Below are 11,451 nucleotides of genomic sequence, written 5' to 3'. Positions count from 1 at the left end.
TGCACCTCTGGTGATCGTCGAGGGGACACTGAATAGTGCACGGTACATCCAAACCGTCATCGAACCCATTGTTCTACCATTCCTAGACCGGCAAGGGAACTTGCTGTTCCAACAAGACAATGCACGTCCGCATGTATCCCGTGCCACCCAACGTGCTCTAGAAGGTGTTAGTCAACTACCCTGGCCAACAAGATCTCCGGATCTGTCCCCCATTGAGCATGTTTGGGACTGGATGAAGCGTCGTCTCACGCGGTCTGCATGTCCAGCACGAACGCTGGTCCAACTGAGGCGCCAGGTTGGAATGGCATGGCAAGCCGTTCCACAGAACTACATCCAGCATCTCTACGATCGTCTCCATGGGAGAATAGCAGCCTGCATTGCTGCGAAAGGTGGATATACACTGTACTAGTGCCGACATTGTGCATGCTCTGTTGCCTGTGTCTATGTGCCTGTGGTTCTTTCAGTGTGATCATGTGATGTATCTCACCCCAGGAATGTCTCAATAAAGTTTCTATGTGCCTGTGGTTCTTTCAGTGTGATCATGTGATGTATCTCACCCCAGGAATGTCTCAATAAAGTTTCCCCTTCCTGGGACAATGAATTCACGGTATTCTTATTTCAATTTCCAGAAGTGTATATTAAGTAAACCAGCGGAAAGGCTCAGTAAGTACCTTTACTGCGCGACAGCGATGAGGAGGAGGAGGGGGAGACCAGGGTCCCATCCCTTCGGAGCAGGTAAAATCTGGGCAAATGTCCGGCGTGGCAAATGTCCGGCTTGGCAAATGTCCGCACACCGTATGAGAACGTATCAGTTAGGACAGCGCGGTTAAATTTGACGTTAATGGGCCATGGCAGCAGGCGACCGATGCGAGTGGCCCTCGTAACATCACGACATGGCCTATACGAGCTCTCGAGGGCTCGTGACCATGTCGGCTGGACCACGAAACCACAGACCCAGGTCATGAGAGCTGTTGGTGGCTCCGTAATGCTGTGGGCTGTGTCAGCATGGAATGGACTGGGCAACTGGCTGGAAATGGTTATGTTCGTCTAGGTAGAGACCATCTGCTGCTAGTCATGGACTTCATGTTTCCAAACAACGCTGGAATTTTTAGCGATGGCATTTCGCCATATCAACGGGCCACAATTATTCGTGATTGATTAGAGAAACATTCTGGCAATTCGACCAAATGATTTGGCCGGCCAGTCTCCAAACATGATCCGAACAAACATTTAAGGGACATAATCGAGAGGTTAGTTCGTGCAGGAAGTCCTGGACTGGCAACGCTTTCTCAGTTACGGACAGCTATAAAGGCAGCATGTCTCAATATGCAGGGGACTTCCAACGGTTTCTTGAATCCATGACACGTCGGGTTGCCGCATTACGCCGGACAAAAGGAGGTCCGACACGATGTTAGGAGGTATCCCATGACGTTTGTCACCGCAGTGTATTTGCATACAAACAGATAAAAAGGAATACATCGACTTACAAATGAAACATTGGGTATCGTTTTTCGGCAAATATATTTCTTATATACTGGAGCTGTACAAGTTTTAGTGAATTACTACTGGTTTTAAGAACTGTAAAAGTAATCTTGTCTGCTGTTTCTTTGAAGCGGTAGCTGCCACTACTCCAGTTCTTCGACGTCGTTCTCGTCGGACTCTGGAGGTGGCGGAGGAGGCCTGCCGCCCCCGCGGGGTCCTCCGCGGTGGTGTGGGGGCGGTGGCCCCCAGTGGCCCCCCATGGGGCCTGGGGGACCGTGGGGGCGGCTCGCCAGCATCTGCCGCCGCCGCATCCAGTCGCCCGTCTCTGACCCGTTCACCTCCACGAAGCTGGCGTAGCTTGCCATGTTACCCTGCGGCCGAGAGCAAAAACCTCCCAACGTCCGCAGAGTGACAGCGGTGGCTGCCGCCTTCCAGCTTTCAATCACATATCTTCATCTACAGTAGGTACAATAAGTATTTTGACAAACACATTTCCGCGTGCGTCGTCGGCTTCCCTGCCCAGCCGGTCCGTCTTGGCTCACTGTACTGCGGCCCACATCCGTATAAACAGATTCGTCAGGATTCAGTGCAGTGGCGGTATGTACAACAATGACAGTGTTCTTGTGGTCGGTCAACAGGAATTTCTGACACTGGTTTATTGTCGGAAAACGAATGCATACGCATGTATTACGTCGACTACCTTTGGTTTACATTAGTTTTTGTTTTGTTTCTTCGCAGTTCGCAATGTGCCGAAGGTCAAAGAGAATTCAGTAGACCTCAAAACTGCGGTAATAGATCCCCTATAGCGATGCAAGTCTCAGGAAGATTGTGAGTGTTTGGAATGAGGAGAAGCGGTTAACAGGTACCACAAATCACAAATGAAGACCGTGCAGGCCCAGCACAGTCACACTCCGGACGAAGAATCTCATAAGGAGGATGTCAAAGGGCGACTCAAAGAAGTCTGCTGTTGATATAAATACAGAGCTGCGTGAATTTCGCAACGTGGAAATATCCAACAGTACCGTAAAACGAATCCTCGGATAGTCTAGTCTTCCTGGCCGGCGCCCAGGCAAAAAGTCATTAATATCACCAAATAACAGGAAAGCTTGAGTTGAGTTTTCCAGGGCGCGTAATGAATGGATGTGGTGACGGTACTCACGACTCTAGAGGGCACCGCACCAGAATCGATAAGCCGCACTCGAAACACTCGTAGCGCAGCCGCTGTATGTGTTGGTAGTACGAACTGTGCTGAGGTCCGACAGGGGCCGCAGATGTCAAACTAAGGGCATCACATATGTGGATAGAGCCTCGTCGTCCGCCCCCAGTAGCTGAGTGGTCAGCGCGACAGAGTGATAATCCTCAGGGCCCGGGTTCGATTCCCGGCTGCGTCGGAGATTTTTCTCCCCTGAGGGACTGGGTGTTGTGTTGTCCTAATCATCATCGTTTCATTCCTATCCAAGCACAAGTCACCGAAGTGGAGTTAAATCGAAAGACTTGCACCCGGCGAACGGTCTACCCGACGGGAGGCCCTAGTCACACGACATTTACATTTTAGCGACTCGTCGATGCCTCGTTAAATACAGCGGCACTGAGCTACGGCACACATTTCTCTTAGTGCGCCGAGTCGTGTACGGTCTCCACTTACCGCTGAGTCTGCAAGCTGTAGTTTTCGTCCGTAGTCTCCAATTAGGCTCTGTAGGCATCATAGGCCACCTCTGGACTCTACGTTGGCATCATTCAGAGCCACATCGATGGGATTTTAATATTTTAGGGGACGTAATAATTTGATAGGTCCATCTGTGCTGGACATTTCACAAGAAGAAGATTCGTGTTGAGTATTTCTTCATGTTTAACAAAAATCATTTTCTTGCTGTTTGTTGGGAATCTTTCTGATTGAAGATAACGCACACCGTCCTCCTGGTATTTTTAACACTGCACACATCGACAGTGGTCGCACGTGCCATGAAAGTCAGTTGGATTCGTGTTCTTCCGACCGGACTTGATATGTTCGAAGATCATTCGACGCAGAAAACGCTGATGGGAACGCCGTGGTGTAGGGATGCTTCTCCCATTCAGATGTCGTCTTTCTGGTGTCCACTGAAGTTTCAAATATTGTGAAATCTTGGAAACGCTGATGTTGTCCCATGCCAAAGATAAAACAGGACATCTTGGGAATTTCAGCACAGCCATTATCCTGAGCACCTTTTGCTAATGTCAAAGACTTTTAGAAAAGGACGCGAGTAAGCCCTAGCCCAGATCACAGTCAGACTGGACATGTGTGGGAGGAACTCGGTCGAACGCTAAGGCAACGAAAATTCTCCAGCTGCGACCAATTATTGTGATCTCAGGTTAAAGAATGTCATAAAATCCCCCTGCATTGTTTGGCTGCTTTCATTGACTCCATAGCATTGCGCTGTGGGGCTGTAATTATGGTGAAAGTTTATGCAGCCTGATAACAATGGCTATTGATTTGAGTTCAACAAGTCTATTAAGCTGTAACATAACTTTTGTCAAACTACAGCAGTTTTGTAAATCTACCAGTGATATTGCCAGTTACTAAACACAATTTTCTATGTTTTGTTACATCAGCACAGTTAGCGCTTTAAATCAAGTGAAATAACAATTATAAAGATTTTCCTTTGAATCAGTTGTTATTCTCGAGAAAATGTGATTGTCAAAATACTTATTGTCACTACTTGATATCTCTATTAATACAAATTATGTGTAAAGTAAACATTTCGATCAGGTTCCCATCCAACTGGCCTTAAATTTTAATCATGGCTGTCTACCTTTACAGGAAACAAAATACTACTTGGCACATTACTGTAAACTCGGACCTGCTGTACGAGGCGCTAAACGTGTCATCTTTGCAATTGGATGCAGTACTGTAATTTACCTCTCCACTGAGTTATCATTTCTTTCATACATTTTCAGGTCATCTCGTAAACCTAGACAAGACTATGCAATCCAGAATAATTTTCTTTTATTTCAGTCTATGATCACAGATCCTTAGGCACCGGCTTCGGTCAGAGATATCCATCTTGAGATCTACACCAAAATACGTAAAAACCAAATACAATCAGTGGACAGCCTACGTCTTAAAAGAATTAAATATGCCACAGTGAAAAGTATTACTTTGATACGTGTAGAAAAATGTGCTTAAATGTGACCATGTATACCTGTTTTAAAACATGTCGTAATATAATGCAGCCATAGTGGCATCGTCAAAAAAATATACACAAAATCAGCATATCATCGTGGCATATATTTAAAATATGGGGTAAACTAAGGCACTTTGTCAGAAGAGTCATCCTATTCATAACGAACTACGTTTGTCGTAAGTTCGTAAGCTGTCGCTTCTGTAGGCCTGCATGTATTTGTCAATTATAAAATTTTACAAATGCAATGAAATGAAAAAGTACAATACGTAAAAACTATTCTCGGCTTGTAAGGTATATAAAATGTGTAAGTCAAGTGTATAAGTCAATATAAGAAATTAATAACAGTAATAAAGTTAAATTTTAAAATTATTAAAAACGAAATGGTTAAGCGACGATATGTGTTTATGAGTCACTCTTGCTATTACTGCATCTTCGCAGCTTATGTAGAAGATGCATCCATTATATGCAAGATGGGGCAACGATATGTCTTGCTAGTGACGTAAGACGACATGTAAAGCATCAAAATGATCCCAGGTCGATAGGCCGAACAGGTCCTGCATCTTGACCTCAATCCTGGGGATTTTTCTGTCCAGTGTCGTCTCAAAAGTGAAGCACACTCATGCGTAACTTTGAAGGAGTGGAGCAGTGAATTTTATACTCTCATAAGCTGCGTTGTAGTCATGAGTAACGCAGCGCTCCAGAAAGTATCGAATACATTTCTTTTATTTCCGCATGCGGTCGAAAACCGTTTTGATCCTCACACTACCGGTCTCAGTGAGCGTTGACCAGCCTGAGATTTGCAGCAAAGCATGGGAAAACAAATACAAGAAGTGGACAGTAGAGTCCTCAAAGAATAAAATGAGCCATAATTTAAAACGTTACTTCAATATATGTGGAAAAATACGGTTCAAGTGTGACGTATACTTTTTGAAAACAAGTCGTAATATGAGGGCATGCTGGAAAGTAATTCCTCCGAGTTTTTAATGTGATAACTCTTAAAGCTTTTTAAATGAAACGAACGTTATTAACATTCTACATCTTAATGTACACTTGAGACGATCCTTAGTCTCAACACATGTATTTTTTAGTGATAAACTTTCCCGAACAAAGAACTTTATGGTGCCATTGCATTCCTCTTGACGCTTTTGAACAGAATATTCGTAAACGTAAAGTAGCAAAGACTAAACTGACGCATGCAATGAGGCGATACTTGCCTTGAGTAATTATGTAACATGTACCAACGTGACACAAACAAAATTTGATCGATATCAGTGCCATCTCTGTGCGACGATGAGAAGTCTCCTCCTCACCCTCGCACACAGCCGTCGGAGACTTGTGGCAATCCAGGTGTTGGAGTGGTGGAGACCGTTACATGTTCTCATTTTTCGAATGCGTGGACAGCGAGAAGCAGTCACTCATTGTAGAGCATACGTCACACATCTTAAGTGGAAGTGGTTGTAGTCTGATGCCAGGAGTGCTTCTGGCAATAGACTGTCGTACATAATTCGTGGTACATCTGAGGTACGCAAACGGTTGTGCACTCAGTGGAACTTTTAAGTGTAGCCTTAGTCCAGTGGTGTGCCAGCACTCGAAAACACGTTGTGTAGACTATCGTGGCTCTGGGGACGTCTGTCAACCCATATTGGCCTTAAAATTAATGGTCGCCTATAGACATTAAGACTTGTTTTATTCCCTTTAGTCCAAGTATGCCACGGGCGGAGTGGTATTACACCACACAGGAAATGAAACACAGCTGTCAGTGGCCTAATATTATTAATATTACAGAAAACTAACCTTGTGTCGCATTTTTCACAAACATTGTCTGTTTACCCCCCTCCCCCCTACTGCTGCACTTGACGCAAACCAAATCGTTAATAGTTCCGCCAGCACTATGCGAGCAATGGATTCCAGACTCTAAGATATTTAAAGTTTGTTTTCGATGCAAGTATGTGGTCTACGCCCACCAACGAAACATGAGTTAACATATGTAGAGCGTTTAATAAGTAATGCAACACATTTTGCTCTAGGTCAGTTTCGGTTGAAAAAACGCAGAATTTGTTGTAGGACGTCGTGAAATTTTACCGCTTCGCCCCCTAAACTTTCATGAAGTTTCCTTAGATGGTGACGCTGTATGTGCCCTTCAAAATGGCATCGGTAACGGAGGAGCATTTCAAGCAGAGAGCTCTCACTGAGTTGCTTTTGGTGGAAAATCAGAGCATCACATATGTTCACAGGCACTCGCAGAATGTCTATGGAGACCTGGTAGTGAACAAAAGCACGGTGAGTCGTTGGGCGAGGCGTCTCTCATCATCGTAGCGAGATGGCGCAAACCTGTCCGATCTTCCGAGTGCCGGCAGGCCACACACAGCTGTGATCCCCGCAATGTTCGAAAGTGCGGCCACACTCATTCGAGGTGATCGACGGATCACAATCAAACACCTCGCTGCTCAGCTGGATATCTCTGTTGAAAGTGCTGACGCACTCGTCCACCTGTTGAGTTACTCAAATGTGCGTGCGTGCTGGGTTCCTCGCACCCTAACAGAAGACCGTAAAGAGCAACGAAGGACAATCTGTACGGGGCTGCTTGCGTGTTAAGAGGCTGATCGTGACAATATTTTGTCTAACATCAGCACAGGCGATGACATGTGGGTTCATCACTTCGGCCGCAAGCCAAACAGCATTCCGTGGAGTGGCGTATACAATCATGGCGCCGGTCTTCTGGGATTTTGAAGGGGTTATTCTGTTTGATGTTGTCGATCGTGTTGCATCGATCAACTCTGGAGTGTATTGTGCTACCCTCAGGAAACTGAATAAACGGCTTCAGCGTGTTCGTCGTTACAAAAATGAAAACGAACTTCACCTTCTCCATGGCACCGCAACGACTCACACAAATCTGCGCACCCGAGACTAACTCACAAAACTTCATTGGACTGTTCTTCCTCACCCCCTCTAGTGGCCCGATTTCGCGCCTTCCGACTTCCATCTGTTCGGTCTAGGAAGAATGCAGTTCTTGGGAAGCAGTACAAGGATGACTGGGAAGTTATTGATGTAGCAAGACTTTGGCTCTGACGTCGGTCAGTAGAGTGGTGGTACCCTGAGGGCATACTGACCTTCCAGTAAGGGGGCATTGAAAGTAGATTATGTTGAAGATTAGGGATTTGTAGCCAAAAGAGAGCGGAATCATATGGTGCGTTGGAATCCTGAATAAAACTAATCTGCTTTCAGAAAAAAATTTGTCGCATAGTTATTGAATGCCCTTCGTATCTTGTGGTATTATTCTGGACCGTTTCATGTGTAGAGCAGATACAACGAGAGTAATTAAACACCAGTTATATAAAAACAATAAAATTAAAATAAATAGAAGCTTGTTACTTACGTTGGAAATTAAATCAGAGACGCACTTGAACTGGTTGTAGACTGTATCACAGTCAGGACTCTCTTCTGCAACAGAAATAAACATTAGTTGTAAGGAACATTTGAAATCATAACTGCTGACAGATACATGCTACCGCCTTTCCGAAAATTTGACTGGGTATATCGTCAATTTTTTGTTGTTGCACATGCGTGTTAGGTCCTTTATTGTATATTATGTCCAACACACGAGTATGATGTTCACTTTGATGCATAGCTTATGATCCTGCCTTCGCATAAGAGTACGAAATCCGAAAAAAATGGTTTAGTGTCGTTTTGTTCCGTTAATGCTGATTTATGACTTCGAGACATCAGTATTGAAAGAATTCACAACAGGAAATTTCAAAGCAACCCAGTGATCTTCTGAAAGAGTCACTTGTGATGAGATTTACACAAACAGAGTGGAAGAGGGCAGGGATCTTACTGCCTTTTACATATGTCTGTAGCATCCTCGATAGTAAGCTACATCAAATCTGCAGTAAGACGTCTAAGATTCCACATGCAAAGTTGAAATGTGAACTACAAGAAAAAGTTCGTAATATATCACTGAGACGAGGATTTTATATGAAACATACGTCTACCAAGTCATACATTTCAGTCTTTTACATACAGCCAGAGATACAGGTACGCACACTATGCCTTCATGTTTTCGTCTGGATATGCTGGCACAGAAACTAACGAAAAATAGCGACAAGGTTACCCTTAGATGTATGACGTACGCTGGAAATAGTTCCACCTCCTCCCTGTCCCCCACAAACATTTCCAACTAGTCACCCCACACAAACAGCGCTACGACAAAAATTGTCACAATTCTTGTAGTATGAATCTGAAGTTCTTGCCAGATAAGCAGTGTAATGTTTCACACCATTTAAGTAACGAAAAGCGGAGTACGAAAATATGGAAACCCAAAGCACTCTCTGTACAAATATGTGCCAAATTTTCGTAAATGAAGTGCACTCTCCTACCAATGACCAGATGAGAGGAAATGGTGACTTTGGCAGGACAGACGTGTAAGTAAAATGGTCCGCTGAAGATGTCTTTAGCAGAAAGGTGAAATGTGTCTGAAACATAAGTATTAAATTACAGCAATATAAAGGCGTATGAATTTTTAAAATGACTCATTGGAATTAACAACGACATGACATACTTAATGATTACCGCAAATGTATGTACAATCCTGGAAATGGAAAAAAGAAAACATTGACACTGGTGAGTCAGAGCCACCATACTTGCTCCGGACACTGCGAGAGGGCTGTACAAGCAATGATCACACGCACGGCACAGCGGACACACCAGGAACCGCGGTGTTGGCCGTCGAATGGCGCTAGCTGCGCAGCATTTGTGCACCGCCGCCGTCAGTGTCCGCCAGTTTGCCGTGGCATACGGAGCTCCATCGCAACCTTTAACACAGGTAGCATGCCGCGACAGCGTGGACGTGAACCGTATGTGCAGTTGACGGACTTTGAGCGAGGGCGTATAGTGGGCATGCGGGAGGCCTGGTGGACGTACCGCCGAATTGCTCAACACGTGGGGCGTGAGGTCTCCACAGTACATCGATGTTGTCGCCAGTGGTCGTCGGAAGGTGCACGTGCCCGTCGACCTGGGACCGGACCGCAGCGACGCACGGATGCACGCCAAGAACGTAGGATCCTACGCAGTGCCGTAGGGCACCGCACCGCCACTTCCCAGCAAATTAGGGACACTGTTGCTCCTGGGGTATCGGCGAGGACCATTCGCAACCGTCTCCATGAAGCTGGGCTACGGTCCCGCACATCGTTAGGCCGTCTTCCGCTCACGCCCCAACATCGTGCAGCCCGCCTCCAGTGGTGTCGCGACAGGCGTCAATGGAGGGACGAATGGAGACGTGTCGTCTTCAGCGATGAGAGTCGCTTCTGCCTTGGTGCCAATGATGGTCGTATGCGTGTTTGGCGCCGTGCAGGTGAGCGCCACAATCAGGACTGCATACGACCGAGGCACACAGGGCAACACCCGGCATCATGGTGTGGGGAGCGATCTCCTACACTGGCCGTACACCTCTGGTGATCGTCGAGGGAACACTGAATAGTGCACGGTACATCCAAACCGTCATCGAACCCATCGTTCTACCATTCCTAGACCGGCAAGGGAACTTGCTGTTCCAACAGGACAATGCACGTCCGCATGTATCCCGTGCCACCCAACGTGCTCTAGAAGGTGTAAGTCAACTACCCTGGCCAGCAAGATCTCCGGATCTGTCCCCCATTGAGCATGTTTGGGACTGGATGAAGCGTCGTCTCACGCGGTCTGCGCGTCCAGCACGAACGTTGGTCCAACTGAGGCGCCAGGTGGAAATGGCATGGCAAGCCATTCGACAGGACTATATCCAGCATCTCTACGATCGTCTCCTTGGGAGAATAGCAGCCTGCATTGCTGCGAAAGGTGGATATACACTGTACTCTGTGCCGACATTGTGCATGCTCTGTTGCCTGTGTCTATGTGCCTGTGGTTCTGTCAGTGTGATCATGTGATGTATCTGACCCCAGGAATGTGTCAATAAAGTTTCCCCTTCCTGGGACAATGAATTCACGGTGTTCTTATCCAATTTCCAGGAGTGTATGTTGTTCAATTAAGAGAATAACATACTGGTGCTAACAATTCACAAACATGTGATATACCCGCTGATATTTTGAAGAAGCCTCACGGTATTGCCAACTTGTGCGCGGAGTGCACACAAAATATCATGGGCCACACCTTTGTAGACAGTATCGTAGGAGGGGGGGAGGGGGGACAGTAGTGGTGGAGACTCTAGTATACCAATAATTTGATGAATATAGACGTTTGAAATCAATAGTTTGCCACTAAAATACCTAAAAAGAAATTTTGTTAATATTTGCATACATTTCTACTGTTGCTACCTCAGTTATGCTGTGCATATGTGTGTGTGTGTGTGTGTGTGTGTGTGTGTGTGTGTGTTTGAAATATCTTTTATTCTTTTATTTATTCTTAGTAAAAAACAGTCCAGAAACACTAATACTCAGAATCCAGGCCAAAATACATGAAGACAATACCTTGATGAGACCAGTTATCAGCTTCAAGAGTGCTCTCACATAACATACTGCAAAGTTTGCACACAAATACTTGACTCAACATTCCAAATTGGGGTACAACAGAAGTACAAAAATTCAATAGAATTAATACAAAAAAAGGTATATGCATCCTGTCTACCGCAAAACTGTTATCTTTCGGTGTGAAAGACACAACCACTTCAATCCTACCTTGTGACACAACTAACATCTTAAAAGAAAAGACAGCAAACCCAGAAATTCCAAAAATCTCCCACATTCCCTAGCCTGAGAGAACTGATTCAATAATGAATCATAGTGCAACTAAAACGCAGAAAGCTATGTGGCCAGGAAAA

The 11,451-nt window shown here is 45.5% G+C and overlaps 1 protein-coding gene across 1 annotated transcript in view; it reads right to left on the bottom strand.

Moving 5' to 3' along the window:
• Window positions 1-1,504: 1,504 nt before the first annotated feature.
• Window positions 1,505-11,451, bottom strand: part of LOC126272992 (uncharacterized) — a 48,980-nt gene continuing 39,033 nt past the window's right edge. The window contains exons 6-7 of the mRNA XM_049976344.1: window positions 8,020-8,084; window positions 1,505-1,853 (exon numbers count right to left, since the gene is read on the bottom strand). Coding sequence (XP_049832301.1) covers window positions 1,626-1,853; window positions 8,020-8,084 — 293 coding nt within the window. The 3' untranslated portion in view covers window positions 1,505-1,625. The remainder of the gene's footprint in view (window positions 1,854-8,019; window positions 8,085-11,451) is intronic.

Source organism: Schistocerca gregaria, chromosome 5 (genome assembly GCF_023897955.1).
Source record: "Schistocerca gregaria isolate iqSchGreg1 chromosome 5, iqSchGreg1.2, whole genome shotgun sequence".
Taxonomy (NCBI): domain Eukaryota; kingdom Metazoa; phylum Arthropoda; class Insecta; order Orthoptera; family Acrididae; genus Schistocerca; species Schistocerca gregaria.
Note: the sequence above shows the minus strand (reverse complement) of the source record. Positions and strands in the feature narration are given on the sequence as shown.